The sequence below is a fragment of the Pan troglodytes genome, chromosome 6, assembly GCF_028858775.2.
Source record: "Pan troglodytes isolate AG18354 chromosome 6, NHGRI_mPanTro3-v2.0_pri, whole genome shotgun sequence".
NCBI lineage: Eukaryota > Metazoa > Chordata > Mammalia > Primates > Hominidae > Pan > Pan troglodytes.
Window position 1 is genome coordinate 36650563 of NC_072404.2, and position 18313 is coordinate 36668875.

At 53.5% G+C, this 18313-nt stretch overlaps 1 protein-coding gene across 4 annotated transcripts in view; it reads left to right on the top strand.

Annotated features, from left to right (window-relative positions):
* MINDY4 (MINDY lysine 48 deubiquitinase 4) overlaps positions 1–10372 on the top strand; it is a 120467-nt gene extending 110095 nt beyond the window's left edge. For 2 of the 4 annotated variants that reach the window (XR_010158416.1, XR_010158417.1), the window contains 3 exons: positions 160–539; positions 903–975; positions 9943–10372. Coding sequence is in view for 2 of the 4 variants with exons in the window: in XM_527714.6 (XP_527714.3) it covers positions 160–340; positions 903–975; positions 9943–9991 (303 nt within the window). In the remaining 2 variants the exon portion in view is untranslated. The remainder of the gene's footprint in view (positions 1–159; positions 540–902; positions 976–9942) is intronic. The other 2 variants (XM_527714.6, XM_009452852.4) reach the window with 2 other exon arrangements.
* The last annotated feature ends 7941 nt before the right edge of the window (positions 10373–18313 follow it).

The window sequence follows — 18313 nt, forward strand, 5'->3', positions numbered from 1 at the left end:
CAGCCCGGTGGCCTGAGCAGCGTGAGGGGCTCCCAGCATCAGACACAAACGTGTCAGCAGGGCCTCTCTGAGGTCAGCCCTGCCTTGAGTCAGACAGAAAAATGCCCGGACCCCTTTCCCTGGGGACGGCATTTCACATCAGGCCTCTCCCTCATCCAGGTTGGCTGCTTCCTGAAGACCCCGAGGTTCCCCATCTGGGTGGTTTGCAGTGAGAGCCACTTCAGCATCCTCTTTAGCCTGCAGCCGGGGCTCCTGCGTGACTGGAGGACTGAGAGGCTCTTTGACTTGTACTACTACGATGGCCTGGCCAACCAGCAGGAGCAGATCCGGCTGACCATTGGTGTGGGCCCTCACCCCCCACCCCCACCCAACCCTGTCCCCAAGGAGCCTCCAGGCTGGTCACAGAAACCAGCCTTCCTATCCACCACCAACCCCCATGACAGAGAGCAGTGCAGACTCCAGCATCCAGACTGGGGGATCAGAGAGCCAATGCCAGCAGGGCCTCCCTGCAGGAGGTGGCCAGAGCTGGGCCTTGAGCAGTGAGTGGCATTAAGGGTGTTGGGTAAAGCCTACGCCACATGGTAAAGAGCCCTGAATACTATGCTGACAAGTTTGGATGTATTCTTCAGGCAGTGGGGAGCCATGGAAGGTTTTGGAATCAGGGTGGTGAGATCAGAAGTGTTTTTAGAAAGAGTATTGCGGTAGCTAAAGTGGGACACAGGGGTGGGGACCAGTGAGTTGTGCAGGTGAGAATGGATGTCAGGAATGAGGGTGGGTCCAGTTGAGATGGAGAGGAGGGGACAGGGACTAGAAGGGGGCGGGTCCCGGGTGTGGTCAGCGCTGACCTCAGGGTGAGTGCAGGGCCCTGGGTGACATGTGTGTGCCTCTCTCCTCCTTCCCAGACACCACCCAAACCATCTCTGAGGACACAGACAACGACCTTGTCCCACCCCTCGAGCTCTGCATCAGAACCAAGTGAGTCAAGCCCCTCTCTGGCTTTGAGCCTCACCCTGAATAGCTTTGAGGAGCCATGGTTGGGGGTGGTCAGGCCTGCAGGAAGGCAGATAGGTTCCTGGACCACCCTGATTCAAAGAGGTGTGGTGATTGGAAAGACACAGGTTTCTCCACTCGTGGTCACTGGGGCCCAGGTTCAGGAGTGTGTAGTCTGCAGTGGTGATGTGTCTTTAGACAGCTTCTGAGACTGCCTTCATGGTTGGGGGTGGGGGCTAAATGGGCACCTCTTGAAGCCCCTCCTCCCTCAAGGCAGCAGCAGCCAGATGTGGCAAGTACTGTTAGGCCCGAAGGAGGCAGGACAGGGGTGCTTACCTGAGGGTGGGGGAGGCTTGAGCAGGATAGGAAGCTGGGAGGCCTGGCCCAGCCTGGGGGTGGCAGGAGGTGCTGCCTGGAGCGGCACCCTCTGCTTGCGGAGGAGCCGGAGGAGCAGCTCCGCCACTCTGAACAGTGAGCAGTGTGCCTGTGGCCTCAGAGGCAAGTGGGACCTTCAGCTCCTCTGACCCAGTCCCTCTGTATTTAAGGGGAGGCTGAGGATCAGGCCAGGGGAGGGGAATGTTCAGTAACTGGGGTGAGTTGGGGCTCACCTCCTTGCTGTGTTCTCTGAGTGGGCCCCTGGGCTGGTGGGGCTGTAGCTGTCAGAAGTGCTCCCCTTGCTCCGGCAGGCCCTTCACAAAGCCCTTGGGGAATGACCCAGAGGCCTCAGCGTGCGTGAGAGGAGCAGCCCAGGAGGGAGAGGACTGGATCCTAGTCCCTTCTGGGGGAGCAGTGGAACTGGTAACCTTTATGAGTGTGGGCTCTGGAGAGAAGTTGCCTGGGTTCCAGCCCTGGTGTTGCTGCTTCTTGGTGTGAGCCACTGGACCTCACCTTCCTGCATCCCACTTTGTCATCTGTAAAATGGGGGTGATGCATACCTTGCTCACTGGACCTTGTGAAGAGTGTCTGGGACGTTACTAAGTGCTCCATGGTGTTTGTGCTCACGATAATGACCTCAGCCACTCCTGATTTGGTGTGATCTCAGAGAATCTCCATTTCTCTGCCTGTGAAATGGTTGGGGTTGTGACAGGGGGATGCAAAATGGTGAGGCCCTGCAGTGCTTACTGCCTGAGATCCAGGGGGCACAGCGAGCTTAGGGTTGATGCCCACCACAGGCAAGCGAGCCCTTGAGAGGAGCTGCAGAGAAAGAGAAATGTTCACATGGTGGAAACACCAGGAAGGGGAAATGGGAGGAGTGCCGAGACATCCTCCACATGCTTTGTCCGTCCGTCCATCCATCCGTTCGTCCATCCACCTGCCCGCCCCCTGAGCCAGGGATGAAGCATTCTTGCAGGGTCATGTGCTGGTGCTTCTTTCGTCGGGAGGATTAAGGGCACCTGCAGGTCGCTTTCCTTTCATGTACAAAGGGCCACTCATTCAAAGTGATGAGAGAAAGGCAGCAGTGGGGACAGGAGGTGACACCAGCCTTGGCATCTGTACAGGACAGCGTGGGAGGCCACAGGGCATCCTTCCTGCAGGTGGGCCTGTTAAGCAGGGCTCCAACACCCTGGACACAGCCGCAGCTTGCCTCTGGACTCCTGGGACCCTCTCTGAAGGCCTCCATCTGACTCTGTGTCTCTCTACCCCTCCCAGGGGGTGGCCCACCACCTGAAACCTCTCCACTGCCTCTTCTGGAGTAACTCCTTTTTCCCCAGAAATTATTCCACTGCATGACTCACCAAGCACCCCCCAGCGTGGGCCCAGGATTGGACTTCTTGGGCTCAGCTGTAATTGACAATTGTTTGAGATCGACCTGGGGCTTTGGCCTGCATGGAGCTTAGTCCATGCAGAGTGAGAGTCTTAGTGTGTGGACACGGGCCTGAATCTCCTCTTCCTCTTCTATTGGCTGCCTTCATCTCCCAGGACTTCCTTCCCCTGCCCCTTGTTCACTTGCAAGCAGGTGGCGGTGAGGTTATGTGGGAAGCAGAGAGGCTGCATGATTTGGGCCAGGGCCCTGCCCTTCTCTGCCCTCACATCTGCTTAGTGTCGTGTGAGCTTGGACAAGGCTGAGCCCCACCATCTCCTTGAGCAGTCATGGATGGAAAATAATTCTATTTGTGTAGCACACAGGGGCTAAGGGGAGCCCATATGCATTTGTGGCTCATGCTTGGGGAAAGTTTGCTCCAGAGCAGTGGCCTTCAAGCTTCAGGGGCATCAGAGTCACCTGGAGAATATGTTAAAACACAGATCACCACCTATAATCCCAGCACTTTGGAAGGCCGAGACGGGCAGATCACCTGAGGTCGGGAGTTTGAGACCAGCCTAACCAACATGGAGAAACCCCATCTCTATTAAAAATACAAAATTAACCGGGCATGGTCGCACACGCCTATAATCTCAGCTACTCGGGAGGCTGAGGCAGGAGAATCACTTGAACTTGGGAGGCGAAGATTGCAGTGAGCTGAGATCATGCCATTGCACTCTAGCCTGGGCAACAAGAGGGAAACTCCGTCTCAAAAAAACAAACAAACAAAAAACCCAAAACCAAAAAACACAAAGCGCCATGCCCCACACCAAGGGTTTCTGAGCTTTTTATTCAGTAGGTCCAGGATAGGGCCCAATAATTTGCATTTTTAAGGAGTCCTCAAGTGATGCCGATGCTGCTGGTCCCAGGACCACACTTTGAGAACCAGGTAAGGGCAGTCCCCACCACCCCCCCAACCCTGCTGCCTTGTGAGAGTTGGGTATCAAGTGAGGCATTGATTCTCTGGCCCGCCATAGCACTGGGCCAGGGGAACCTTCTTCCTGGCTCCATTAGCTATCCCCTCATCCCCAGGTCTGTGTTCCATGTCTGCTAGAACTTTGCTGACACCAGCTGCCTGCCTGTTCCATTTCCCCCATCAATCCCCCATCATGGTGGGTCCACCTTGGCAGTTATTCCTAGAAAAGCTGAGTGGGTGAGTGGAGAGTGGGAACACTGCCCCCATACCCACCAGGTGACATACCACTGCAATGGGAAACAGCAGGCTTAGGGGTAAGTCCTGCTGTCTGTAGGAAGGCCCCACCATGTCAGGAAGGGGATACATGTGACATCGTGGCATGAGCTCAGGTCATTTCAAAGGCTGCAGTGAGAGCCCAAGCTCCTGATAAGATGCAGCTGTGTGCCCACAGCATCTTGTCCATCTTGCTCGGTAGGTGGGGCTGCAGGGTAGGCCAGTCTGGTGGGCAGGTAGAATTCCCCCACATCAGGTCAACCCTCATAGAACCCCTGGGCTGGACACCATGGAAGAAACAGCTGAGTAAGACTTGGCTCCTGCTCTCAGAGAGTTTGCCATCAGCCAAAAGTCAAGTTTGGAATCAACCCTGTTACCAGTCTAGGGAAAGATGCACCACCCACCCTTAAACCCAGCTCTGTTGCCCTGCAAGAACCCCCAAGCCACACAGCTGGCTGTCTGGCAGCTTGCTTGGCTCTACAGAAAGGCCTTTGGGCACCCCCTGTTATCACCTCTTCTTTTACAGACAGGGAGATGGGGGCCTCCAGAATGGAGGTCCGTGTCCCAGCCACACTTTGAGTCACAAGCTCCAGGGACTGTGGCTTACGCTTTTGCTGTCCCAGCCCATTGGAAGGTCACTGAGTGGGCAGTGACTTCCCACCACCTGGCTTTGTTGCCTCGGTGACATTGCACAAGCCCAGACTGCTGGTTTCGCCTTCAGAGAAGAGCATCCTAATTCAAACCATCCCAGACCCCATGTGTCTCTGCTCTTTGCTGTGACGCAAACCTCGGCCTGAGAGAGTCTCCTGTTACCTTTGCTTGTGTCAGGAATGTGGGGTCTGTCCCCTGCCCCCTCCCCCTGTTATACTGTAACCATCTCAGCAAAAAACAGGCTAATTTATTATGGTCATTTCCAAATGAGACACACACAGTGACCTCTCTCATGCTTCCAGCCTGGCTAGAGTGAGAAAAATGAAACGGTTGTCAACAGTCCAGAGAAAAGAGGAAAGAACTCATAACCGGAGCCTGGGGCTGGGGCACAGATGTTTCTGTTCGGAGGTGCAGACAAGAAATTGAAAATGTAATTCCAGCTGGGTATGGTGCCTTCGAGGGGCAGAGGCAGAGCCCCCGCCTCCCTCAGCTACCCCCACTCCCTGCGGAACCTCCCGTTCAGCTTCCATGCTGACCGTTTTGCCCAGGCTCCCTGTCCATAGTGCCTCCCACCCATTGGAGGAGCATTCTCTGGGCGCTGTCACTCCCACTGTCCATGCCAGCCCTCTTCTGATGCCCTGCCCCCCACACACATGCCCTGTGCTGGCTCTGCAGTCATCAAGCTGTGTGAGCTCCAGAAGGTCTGGTTCTGCTCCCAGCCTTAGTTTCCCCATCTGTCCCTGGAGTCTAAGGATCCCTCTCCTGAGCCGCTGTGAGGTTGAGAGAAGAGCTGTGGAAGCACTGCCTTTCCTGTGAGCCGCAATGGCCTCTGGGCATGCATTGGGGAGGAGGAGGAATCAGGTGGTGGCAAGTTGGGCCAGGGCTCAGGAGCAGGCAGAGAGGAGAGTGCAAGGCAGGGCTTTGAAGCGTGAACCAGCGAGGACCATGGTTTCCCTGCTGAGTGCCTGGGAGGGTGGGGCCACTCCCTAAGCAGGTGTCCAGGAGGAGCAGCTGGCCTGGGGGGGTCATGTTCATGCAGCAGCACCCCCACCTGCCACCTCCACCTGGAGTCCAGGCTTCAGGCACTGGTGAAACCAGCTTTGCCTTGGAGCCTGGCCTGGGTGCTGATGGGGACCCGCGGGTGGCCTGGCAGTCAGAGAACACTTCTGCAAAGAGGAATCTGGATCTGATCCTGCAGGATGGCAGACTGGGCAGGGCCCAGCAGGGGTTAAGGCCCAGGGGTGAGGGATACCCACGTGGCTCATCCTAGAGCTGCTCCTCATTCCGAATGGCTGGAGCACGGGAACGGAAACTTTCACACAGGCCTATTTGTCTGGAGATTTAAAGCGTACAAGAGGCGTCCCTGGATGCTTTTCTACCAGTCAGGAGCTTTGAACTCAGGCCTGCTGTCTTGTCCTGGCTGACACAGGCTCTATCAGGCATCTTTTTCCCCATGAAAAACACTGGGTCCATCAACGTTGAAAAGCAGTTAAGGCAGGTAACCACCCCTCTGTTGCAGTGATGCCTCTGGGGGGACAGGGCCTTATTTTCCACCATGAAGTGCCTTTCTCTGTGATTTTAAGTTGACTTGAGCACCAGGGACCATGGTGTTTTTACGGAGCGAGTGGTCTCAACGGGACAATTTTGTGCCCCTGGGGTTATTTGCCAATGTCTGAGGACATTTTTAGTCGTCACAGCCCTGGGAGAGGATGCTAAACATTTCACAATGCACACCACGGTCTCCACAACAAAGAATTACCCAGCCAAAATGCCTTAGGTACCGAGGATGAGAGACCCGGCTATAAACTGGCTGGCTGTCAGCCGCCTCCTGCATTAGCGCTGATGAATGAGTCTGGAACTTTGATTCTGTTTCTTCTGCTCCTCAGAGGTGTTTCCATTTCATCCCTCCCCTTTCCGTGCCTGTCCGCAGTTGTTGGTTGCATATGCAGAGCCCTTCTTACTTGTCCTTGTAATCGACTCACAAGCTTTCAGAACCATTCCAATTGGAGAACGATTCGATTCGTCCCCTACACTAGCACAACATGTGTCTTGGCTCAGCCCTTTCAGTTTTTAAAATGTCTCTGCTTTGATTTTCTATTGTAATTGCAAACTGCTTCCCTCTGGTGTTTCCAGTACTCTCCCTGCATTTGCACCTGTTGGCTGGATGGAGCGGGTTGGTTATGTCTGTAGAAAGCCTCAAAACCAAGCTCAAACCCAACAGCCTGATAGTAAGACTCAGCCACTGTGGTGACACAGATGTTGTCTAGTGGTAGATGAGTGTGACTCACCCCTGCACTGAAGCAGCTTGCCAGGATTCAAGGAATTTGTAAGTTGGGAGCTCATACGAGGTACTTCAGTCTTTCTGAGTGGGGAGGGTAAAGGCTTGAAAAGATAGAGAGGGGCGGGGTGAAGGGGCCTGGGGACCAGGCTGAGAGCAGGCATGTTGCTCTCCTTCCTGCCTCCCTTCTGCCACCCTCTGGGAGTCTGGGTTCAGGATGTGTTCCTTAGTGTCCAAGATTTCAATGCTTACCCACAAATCTTAATAGAACAATAAAAGCTTTTTAATGACACACTCCAAACTGCAAAGATGATGAACAGAATAAGAAAATTGAAAATCTCAAACGCTCATTGTGTTGCTGCAGATTGCTAAGGTGCTTTTAACCCAGCAGATGTAATAGATGAACTCAGTACCCAGGAACTGGGGTCAGCACAATGCCTTCCCAGCCTGCTTACCTAGAACCTGCTCAGTTGTATAAGCCAGAGCAGTGGCCATTTTCCTGCTGGTTGGACCTGTATTAGCCAGTATAGGACATCATCAGACTCCACCTCCAAATAGTATCAGCAATGGGCACTCACTGCCGAGGAGAAGTCTGACTTCACCAAGCCAAGCCAGTTTGTCTCCAAATATGGCACCAGTGACTCTTATTTGAGCAGTGAAGATGAACGCTCTGATATGGATAAATTCCATCAAAGTGGCTCAACCGCAAAACCCAATAGACTCCTCTGGATCTGCTTGACACACAGAAGCCCAGTAAATAGTCTGAAGCACTTGGATAGCGTAGAAGCACTTAATTCTTCCACATCCAATGGAGCAAGTGATGATGCTGGCATTTTCACTTCAAAACGATTGATGAAGGGGAGGTGGGGTTGTGGATGAACATGAAAGTGTTATCATATACCTCTTGTCACAGGTTAGACTGGGAATGGATCTCACTAAGGTAGTTCTTTCAGTATTTATTCTTGAAATATCTTTTAAAAATGTATGCAGATATTTTTGCACATCCAGATCTGTTTCTAAGCATTTATGACCAGAAGGATCCCAGGAACCAAATGGTTCAGGTGATAAAAGGGTACCTCTCAGCCTTTCATGCAGGCAGAAAAGGATTGATTGCCAAAAGGCCATACAACCTGATTTTGGGTGAGATCTTTCAGCATCACTGAACGTCACCAAATGACACGGAGGAGGACGCAGAGAAAGTTTTGGACACAGTTGCCCCAAACATTGTAACATTCCTGGCTGAGCGTGTTTTCCAGCATCCACCTGTTTCAACCTTTTATGCTGAGTGTTTTAACAAGAAGATACAATTCAGCGTTCCTATTTGGACAAATCAAAATTTCTTGGGTTGTTGACTAGGGAGCACAACGTAGGGCAGGACTGCGTCTTGTGTCTAGACTAGGATGAACGTGACATCCTTACATTCCCTGATGGTATGCACGATCTGTCCTCACAGTGCCCTGGGCAGAGCTAGGAGGAGAATGCAAAATTAATTGTTCCCAAATGGGCTGTATGCAAATAACTTCCACACCAAACCTTTCTATAGGAGCAAGAAGCACAAAATTGCCATTAAGATTTTTTTCTCCAAATGACAAGAAATCTTTCTGCTCATTCAAAGGGAAATGGAATGGTGTAAAGTATTCAAAATATGCAAGGGGAAAATTCAGTCTTTACAGATACCAAGAGGGAAGTGAGTTGGAAGAACGGAGTGAGTATGAACCTTGCTGCCTTTGGAAGGGACACTTTCAACCTAAAAATTAGAGACTTTGATGCAGCAATTGAAGGAAAGCACTGACTTGAAGAAAGACAAAGAGCCGAAGCATAGGAAAGAAAGAAAGAGATTCAGTGGAAGTTTAGGCTATGTCATAAACATGGGGAACAGTGGGTTGATGATGAACCATTGACTGAAACCTCTTGGTGGTTCCAAGCCTTCTGTTGGAAAATGCAACTGTGTTACTTTGGGAGAACCTGTTCCCACCCTTCTCATTGCAGTTCCAATGTCAGGAATCCTCGACTTTCTGGATATAGATGTACAATTCAGTTGAAGTGAGAAAAGCTTCCCCTTTTTCTTCCTCCATGGCAGTTAGATTTTCTTCAATTCTGAAGAAAATCTTCAGGTTTTGAAAACAAGATGTCTGTTCCCTGCCCAAACCTCATACTTTGAAAAGCATTTATGAATTCCAGCCTCAAACTCTGCACTGTAGAACTGCTGTGAGATATTCAACATCTGTTTCCTAGTTCATATATAGTCTTAGGATATCTGTATATGTATAATATACCTAGTGCCAGATTTTATGTAAACACTCCATCTGCTATAAATTTGATTCTTCTGAGTGTTTTTAGAAAATTAGCACCATGTGTTAAAATCAAGTGCTAGGAAATGTCATGGTCTCACCTATAGTAACTTTCGTTTTGCAACTGAACTGTTATTCAGTTGTCTCTAACCCTGGACCACAATTTAGTTATACTCCATGCTTCTTCAGGTTAAAAAACAAAACAAAACAAAAAACTGTCGTGTTACTGCAGTGCTCACAGCCATTCACTACCTTTCTGTGGCTCTCAGTAAAGCCCAGAACCCTTACAAGGTCCTGCCAGCTTCCCGGCCCCTCCCCACCCTCTGTCCCCATTGTTTCGCACTCAGCCATATCTAGGACTGCACAGGAGCCTCTAAAGTGCCAACCATTGGGCCCTACTGGAGAGCGGCTGGTCCAGATGTGTGTGGATCATTCATGTCAGTGGAGGGCCTCAGTGGAGGGCCCAGCAGTGCCAGGCGCAAAGTAGGTTGTGGCACAAAAGAGTGCATCACCTGCCGCCTGGCCTCTCCATTGCTCTCTGGGGTCCTAGGTGCATTTGTGTTTCGTAAGAGACTGGTGTGTGGGTTTGTGTGAATTTGGAGGGGTGAGATGAGCAGGATGGAAACCGAACTATTCAAAGCCTCCAAGACAAAACCTTCAGGAAGTGGAGGCAAGAGATGGGCTCTCGTTTGGGACCCTGAAGCTTGATCTCTCTTTGTCTCTCTCCTCACTCTACGCTTAGGTGGAAGGGGGCATCAGTGAACTGGAACGGCTCAGACCCCATCCTGTGACGGTTGGATGTGGGTAAACCCTGTGGTCCACCACTCATCACCTCATCACCGAGGATAACAGCTGAACCCCAAGCCTCTGGGGCAAGTCTCATGCACCCCAACCTGGGTCAGCATGGCTGCAGAAGCATCCAGAGCCTCCCTGCCCCTTCCCTGAAGGGCCCACCCAAGACTGTGCTGGGGACCCAGTGTGTTGCTGGTTCCCCTCCCAGCTGAGCTGTGACTGCTGAGTACTGGAAGGAGGTTGCCAGGGTCTCTGCTACCTTTGTCTGCATCCCTCCCTTGCTCCCCGCTGGGTGGTCCCTCACCCAGGCCTCCAATGTGGTTGGCCCTGGGCACTCATTACTTCTGGTAGCTGGCTTTCTATAAAATGAGTCAAACCCATGTCAAGGGCCCAGGCTCATTTGTTCTACAGCTGCAAAGAGCATGATGTGCACTGTCTGTGCTGATCATGGCTGGTATGGGGAATGTGGTAGGGTGATTCGCCCCAGAGCCCTTGTGAGGCCCCAGGAGAATGGAGGTGGACCTGGAGGGTAGGCTGGACCTGGCCAAGTAGATGCGGGAAAAGAGCCTTCCAAGGAGGAGGGACCTCTTGGCCATGGGGGGACAATAGGACGGGGATAAACAGAGGGACTGGGGACTAGGTGAGGTCCTTGGTACCTGTAGGGGGGGAGCATGTGGGGAGAGGGCTGTCTGAAAATCTGGATGGGCAGAGCCTGCAGAGCCCTCACATTCCAGAACAAAGATGGCAAAGTTGAAATAGGAAAAGTGTGATAATCACTCATGAAGGGGATATAGTAGTCTGAGCCTTGTTTGTTCCATTCATTGATATCCCACCAGTTTCAAAAAGAAGATGAGAACATGCAGAAGTGCGGTGGCCTGCTGATGACGAAGGGGGTGAGGAGAGAGGTTGTGTGAAAAGCATAGTGAAGGACTCCTCTGCAGTGGTTTACAAGAACAGGATGGATGCAGGAGCCCAGGGGCAGAGCACTAGCCTCTCAGGGTTTCTGTCACATGGCTGCCCATATGAAGGCTGCCGTCCCTGTACCCCACCCTGTCTGTGCCCAGTGAGTGCTGCAGTTGGGACTGTGAGGGGGCTGTGTAGAGGTGGGTGTGTATGCACAGGAACCAGGGGATGCACCCCTGCTGTGTCTGCTCTGGCCCAGGGAGAAGCCTAGGAGAGCCACCAGCACCGGACAGCAGCTTGTCCCCAGCTTCCATGTGTGCCTGGGGCTCAGGACACAAGCAGCTCAGGAGCTGTGTCTCTCTGCAGTACTGGCTACAGGAGACCCCTTTTATTTTAGGCGCCAGGCATGTCAGGGGTAAAACTGGCATTTGGTGGTGACAGCAAAAGCACTTGTCTTGTGTTCTTGTGGATGGGGCATGTGTAGAGGCCTGACTGTTGGTCTTTGGGGAGAGGCAGGCGGAGAGCCAGTCAGGCTGGGAGGGAAGTGGGAGGGTAGGGACTGCTCTGTCCAGGCTGTGCCGAGGCCCCGGTGGGGTTTGCTATGTAAACTCCAGCAGCCATTCACAGCAGGCTTCCAGCAGAAATGCTTCCTATATATCCCTGAAATGTTTATGCATTTGTTTTCCTTGGCCAGGGATAGGGCGCTCCAGCTGAGCACCCGGGCAGAGGAAATCGGTTTCCCAGCAGCAGCCTTGTTTATCAGCCTGGGAAGGAAAAGTGTGTCTTTTCAATGAAACTCACTTAACCTCCTGACCAAGGTCCCTTTGGCAGCGCTGGAGAAAACAAACTATTCCCAATGTTGCTTGAGAAGACCATTTCCAACAAATTACAAACCTGCTTCTCTAGAAGCCAGGTACATTGTGCAGTTTGATATTCCTTGCCTAGGTTTTCCTGGAATGGAAGATGAGCACAGCCCAGCACCACCCTCCCCCAGACCCAGACACTGGGACAAGTCCATGGTGCTGCCACCAAGCCTGCAGGAATGAAATACAGGCCCCTGACTCCTCACCCATGGGCGATCTCCATCCAAGGGGCAGAGTTTTCTAGGGAGACTGTGGGTGGGCTTCAGGGAGTCCAGAGCTGCCCAGATTATGTGAAAGTTTCCCCTCCCCTTGCAGTGGTCATTTTGGGAGAGGGAGTTGTGGTTAGCTTTTGTCACCTTTCCACCTTGCCCTTGGAGTCCTCCCCAGATGCCCAAGCTGGCTGTGGCTCCTCCGGGGAGGAGGGGCAGGGCAGCAAGGTCTTAACCTGTCCTGCAGCAGTGCTGGGTGTTGCTGTGGGCCCTCTGATGAGCACATAGGAAGTGCTGGCCTCCTCTTTTGTGAGGGGGCTTCCCGCTGCTAAGGACTGCCCCACGTCAGCTGATCCCCACTCCAACTGCTGCTATGGCAGCTCTCCAGCCCCTCTGCCAGAGCCAACCTCTCCTCCACCACCTTTATGGAAGACCCGAGTCTTCCTTCTGCAGGATCCACACTTGAACTGTGCAAAGCACCAACATATCATTGCCTCCCAAATCCTGGAGATCAGACCTTCCCCACTCACCCCATCTCCTGCCCCACCATCTGTTGGGAGCTCCTCACCTTTAACCTTCCCCACTCCATGCGAGTGTCCCACATCCTGGGGACACACATCAAGCTTTCAGGCAGTCTCCTTGAAGCCTCCCTCACTTGACTTTAGGAGTGGAGATTCACCCTCTCTGCTCCCCATGGCTAGGGAAAGGGGACCCAGGGACCCAAGCACACTGATGCTTCTCTCCAGAGACATCCTCACTAGCCCCTGACCTCTTCGACTGCCAGCCCAATACTTTCTTCATCCTCTCTTGTGGTGGGAGGACCATTCACAGCACTCTCCCTGTTAGTTCTACATAGAGGGAGCACCTGTCAGAAGAGCGGTTTCCAGAGCTGCAAGAATTCCCTGGGGGTCAGAGCTGGGCCAGGGCTTGGAGGGGTGTTGGAGGCTGTCCTAAGGCAAGCTTTGTCCAGACTCCACCTGACTGCTCCCCAGGGTCTCCATGTCTGAGCCCAAAGGGAACACAGCGTTGGGGGCAGGACCCAGCCCATCCAGAACACCAGCCATGGAAGAGGAGCAGCAGCGCTCCCACCTGCCGTGAGGGCCGGGGCTGGTGAAGTCTCAGAGAGGCTTCCACAGGCCCTAGGCTCTGCTAAGCAAGGGTGGCACAGCAGGGCGTCTCTGCCCTAGTCCGGATTCACCACTCAAAGTGCTGTCCTCAGACCAGCAGCAGCAGCACCGCCTGATGTCCAGGCTTAGAAATGCGGACTCAGGCTGTGCCCAGAACTAGTGGATCAGAGTCTGTGCTTTCACTTAAAGCCTGCTCTGGAGGTTGTGATTTTGTGGGGAGACAGTGTGAAATGCACAAGTAGCCCCCAAAATGAAGTACTGAAGGCATGTGTGGGAGGTGCTCATGGGCACATGAGGAAGAAGCTGCATCAGATCCCAGGCCTGAGTGCAGCCCTGACTCCACTGCTTCCTGCCTCTGGGGACTTGAGCACTTGACTCGAGCTCACTGGGCCTCAGTTTCCTCATCTGTAGAATTACAACCTCCTAGGGCCGGGATGAGGATTAAGTGAGTTACTACATGGTGCAGTGCTTAGAACAGGGCCTGGCACAGCATCAGGACTCGGTAAATGTTGGCTCCTAATACTTCAGTGAGATAGGAGGTGGTATCTCATCCGGGTGTTGGAGGATGAGCAGGGTTTTAACAAGTGGCGAAGTAGATGGAAGATCATTCCAGCTGAGAGGAACAGTGAAAGCAGAGACCAGGGAAGTCCTTGATGTCTGCAGGTCTCCTCTGGGGTGACCACAGTGTGGGAGGCCCAGAGCAGTAGGAGTGGAGGCAAAGAGCAGGAGAGGGCTTCAGACAATGGTCTGGGGCTGGGACGTTTCCCTGGGAGAGGAGAACTGCTCAGCGTGCTGCTTCAGACCTCTCTCTGCCTGGCAGGAGAGTGGGGTGTGGGGCAGAGGCTGGGAGCACATTGAGGGGATGGAAGTGAAAGATGGCTGGTGGCCTTTGCTACTGGAGGCCCAGTGGACCATCCTTACGTGGCCACTGAGCTGTTAGGGGATCCTAAAATTTGCAGGAGGCAGTCAGGTTGCCAAGTCTATTTGCAGGTATTTCTCCACCCACCACAGTCCGCCCTACTCCCTAATCATGCACTAATCCTCATGGGGCTGTGGGAGCTTTAATTACCAGGCAAAAATGCCAGGCATTTGCGATAATAGAGATTGCTTAATGCAAACTCCAGCATGAGGGGGTGGACTGATAGGTGGGTGGGGGAGGGGTCAGGCAGAACACAGCTATAGTGCCTGCGCGTGTGTTCCCGGCAGACCTGTTATGCACAGAGAGGGATCAGGACCCTGCTGGTCAAGGGCCAGTGGCTACCAATGCCTGTGGGTGGCCTTTCCTGCCCTTCCTTTTCACGCCATCTCCCAGACTGCGGCGCTTCCTTCCATTCTCCTGCTCACCTTCCCACAAAATACCCATCCTGTGTCCTGTTCCTCCAAGAAGTCACTGAAGGCCTTCTCCATTCAGATGGGGAAACCGAGGCCCAGATAGGAATCATTAGTTAAGAGTCCTCCTGGGCATTTCTTTTCCACAGGGGTCTCTTGGAGACCAGACCACCAGATGGTCTTGGGGCTGGATGGAATAAATCTGATGGGGGGTGGGGGTGATTCCAACCTGCCTCCTTTTGCCTCCTCTCTTGCTTCCCCCTCCAGCCCCACACCTCACCCACCACAGACCCCAGCAGCCTCTTCCCCAACTGCCCCTGGCTGCCTGCAGCCTTCCCTGGTGTTCTTTGATTCACCTGGGTCCTTGCCCTCTGGCTCCCCATGTCCATCTGTCAAATCCTACCCATCCCACAAGGCCAGCTCCAAGGCCCCTCCTCTAAGAAGCCCTCCTGGTTTACCCAGCCGACAGTTCAAGTCCTCCCCTCTGAGTGCTCACAGGACTCAATCACCTCCTCTTTCACAAGCCTAGGTCTTAATAGTTAGAGGGTGTCGGTCACCTGGCCACAGGTTCCTCTGTTGTCACATATGCACAAGCAAACACATAAGCACATGCACACACCCCTGTACACCTCTAGTGCTGTTTCCTTACCCCTGGGCCCAGGGCTCCTTCCTCCCTGCCTCCTTCCCTCCCCCAGGTACCTGTCCCACCCTGGGGGACAAGCCCAAAGCTCCTTCTGCCCACTTTGAGGCCCCTCCCCTGCTCACACCCACTCCAGGCAGAAAGCCTTGGCAGCTGGGTGTCAGGGCGGGAAGGTGCTGCCTGAGGCTCCAAACCGTTGGTTCCAGGTGTGGCTTTGAGATTAAACCTGGCGCCTTTCCTGTGGCCCTTGATAAGGGTGATCCTGGGTGTTTATCTGGCATTTTCTGTTTAAGGCCTGTCTGAGGTTCAGCAAAGTCCCACCTCCCCACGGAGCCCTCGGAGCCCTCCATGATAAGCACAGCACTCTCGGGTCCACCTCCCTGTGGCCTGCTCTGTGGGGAGCCCAGGGTTGGCACCATTCCTGGGCCCTGCCCCTCCCCTCCCCTCCCCAGCACAAGGACTGACCCTGAGGAGTGCTATTAATAATTATATCAGGACAGTTTCGTAATCAGGAACTGCCGTGCACGGGAACTGTAGTCTGCGGGAGGATTGTTCTGTTACTGATTGATCTCCCACCACCCTGCCCTTCAAACTCCGGGTTCAGATCCTTGGATTGTATTTGGGGGATGGAGCTCAGATGAGGGGAATCCTCTTGGAGGGCTGGAGCAGTCGAAAGCTTCTTGAAGGGGGAGGATTGAAACTGGACCCTGAAGGAAAGTGGGTGGGAGGAGGGGCAGAGAGCATTCCAGATAAGCAGAGGGTCTGGGTTGTCAGGGGCAAGGGGCCTGGGGAGTCTGGGGGTGGTGGGAAGGTTAAGGATGTCAGGGCTGTATCCTGAAGGGCTTTGAATGTCAGGTTAAGGAGCTTGAGCTGTGAGCACTAGGGAGCCATGGAGGGTTTCAGAGCAGGGCAGTGATGGGTCCAAGCTGTTTGGGAAGACTGATATGGCAACAATGTGGAGGACAGATCAGAAGGAAGACGCTAACTTCTTAGCTGGGGCCATGGAGAGGAGGATCTGCTGTGAGAGAGCCTACCTTTTTTTTTTTTTCTTTTTTTTGAGACAGGGTCATCCAGGCTGGAGGTGCAGTGGCACAATCACAGCTCACTGCAGCCTTGATCTCCTGGGCTCAAGCAATCCTCCTAAATCAGCTTCCCAAGTAGCTGGGACTACAGGTGTGTGCCACCATGCCTGGCTAATTTTTTAATTTATTTTAGTAGAGACAAGGTCTTTCTGTGTTGCCCAGACTGTTCTCGAGCTCCTGAGCTCAAGCGATCCTCCTGTGCAGGCCTCCCAGAGACATCCTGCCTTTTAGTGCTTCAGCCAAAGGAGCAAGGTGGTGGGCCCATGGACCCGTACCCAAGTCCCCGCTCTCTTCCCTGCTTCCTGGCAGGCAGATCTCGCCTCCAGCAGCGGTTCCCTCTGCCTGCTTCTCTGTCAGCACTGGTGGCTGCAGCTGTCCCGAGAGCATCTTTGCAAAACATCCCTGCCACATGATGAAGGAAGGCTTCCTCTGCCCCCCTGCCTTGGCAAACCATGAAGGAGGGGGCCTCAATTCGAGGAAGTGCCCAGGGCTTTGTTCTGGCTCCCACCATGGCTGGACCCACTGTCTATTGTTTTCCATGCCGTTGGTGACCTTGGGCCAGCTGGACTGGCTGGCTCCCACCTCCAAGTCCATTGCGGAAGACAGCCAGGCTGGCAGGATGATTTTCAGTCCCTAGGTGGTCTTGAGTAGGCCCCTGCCCATGGAGAGACTTAGTTTCCCCAGCTCTTGGGGGTCCCAGTTGGCATTATGGAGACTGTTTATCTCCTGAGGACCAGGAATCTCTTATTAGGCAGGAAAGTGAGTTCCCAGCCCCAGAACAGAGACCCATACCTCCTCCTGTGTCTGCTGTTGTTGGGGGCCCTTGTCCTGGACCTGTGGATCAGAGGCCCAAGTCTGTCTGCCATTCCCTCTCTCTTGGTTTTGGGGATCCTTGCTGCACCTACCACGGGGTGTGGGCTGTGAGAAAAGGGGCTTGGGTTGGATGATGAAGTGGTTACAAGCTTGTACTGGAATTTGGACCACCTGAGTTTAGATCTTAGCTCCAACCTCTCAGTTGTGTCACCTTAGCTAAGTTACAAAACACGCACACACACACACACACAAAGTGACCTTTCTGAGCCTCAGTTTCCCTGTCTGTAAAATGGGAATAATAACAGCGTAAACTATATAAGATTGGTGTGAGGATTAAGTGTAAGGTGCCTAGAAGAGTGCCTGGCGCCTAGTAGGTGCCCAGTAAATGTTGGCTCTTTTGCCATGAGCTGATAGGAGGGTGTGGGGGTTGGGGCAAGTTCACCTCACTGAGATTCAGGAAGGGTGACCGTATGAGATGCTGTGATGTAGTGAGGTCTGCTGGGCATTGTCTCTGTGGACTGATCCCTGGAAATCAGTCCCTCCCTGTACCTTTCCAAACCCAGCCCTGAAAGGCAAGGCCCTCCTCTCCTTTCCCTGGCTCTCCAGGCCCCATAGCTGCTCCTGGGCCAGCTGGATAAATGGCTTCTTCTCTGCTTGCCCCCTTAAGGCTGTTCCTCCCTGCTCTGGGCTTTGGTTCCCTGCTTGTGAAAGGAGGTGATTGGATGAGGAGGCCCTGCACAGCAACTGAGCCAGCATTCCCAGCAGTGACCACTCCTGAGACTGAGATTGAGGGCAACAGGGACAGACACTGTGTACAGCCCCTAACGAGCCTGGCACTCACACCTCCCTGGTGACAGATAAAGAAACTGAGGCTCAGCCAGCCAGGTGCTGGCTCAGGGCCTGAGGCTAACAGATGGCAGGTGCCCAAGCTCTCCCTGCTCGTTCCTCGCCTCCCAGAGGATTTGCTGGGATTCTGGAAGGCCCCCAAGCAGGGCAGAGGAGAGGGTGGGGCTTCCTGGAGCCCCTCCTCTCCTATCTTCCTTTATTTCCTGAGACTTATTTTGGGGACTCTGGAAAAATCTGTGAGTGTCTTGGTTTCTATACCCGTGTGCTATTGTGTGAGAACCCAGCCTTTCCTTCAATTCAGACCCCTCCCCTCACGCCTCACAAGCAGTCCGGAGGGAGAGATGGGTCAGTGCCCCTGTCTGGCTCACCTAGAAGGCAGTCAGCCCAGGGACGTGACGCAGCCCCAGTGCCTCCTGCAAAACCCACTTCCTATCGCCTCTAGGCCACCACAGAAAACGCCAAGCACTTTTTCCTTCTTCCCAGCTAAGGCAGACACACCTTGGGTTTAT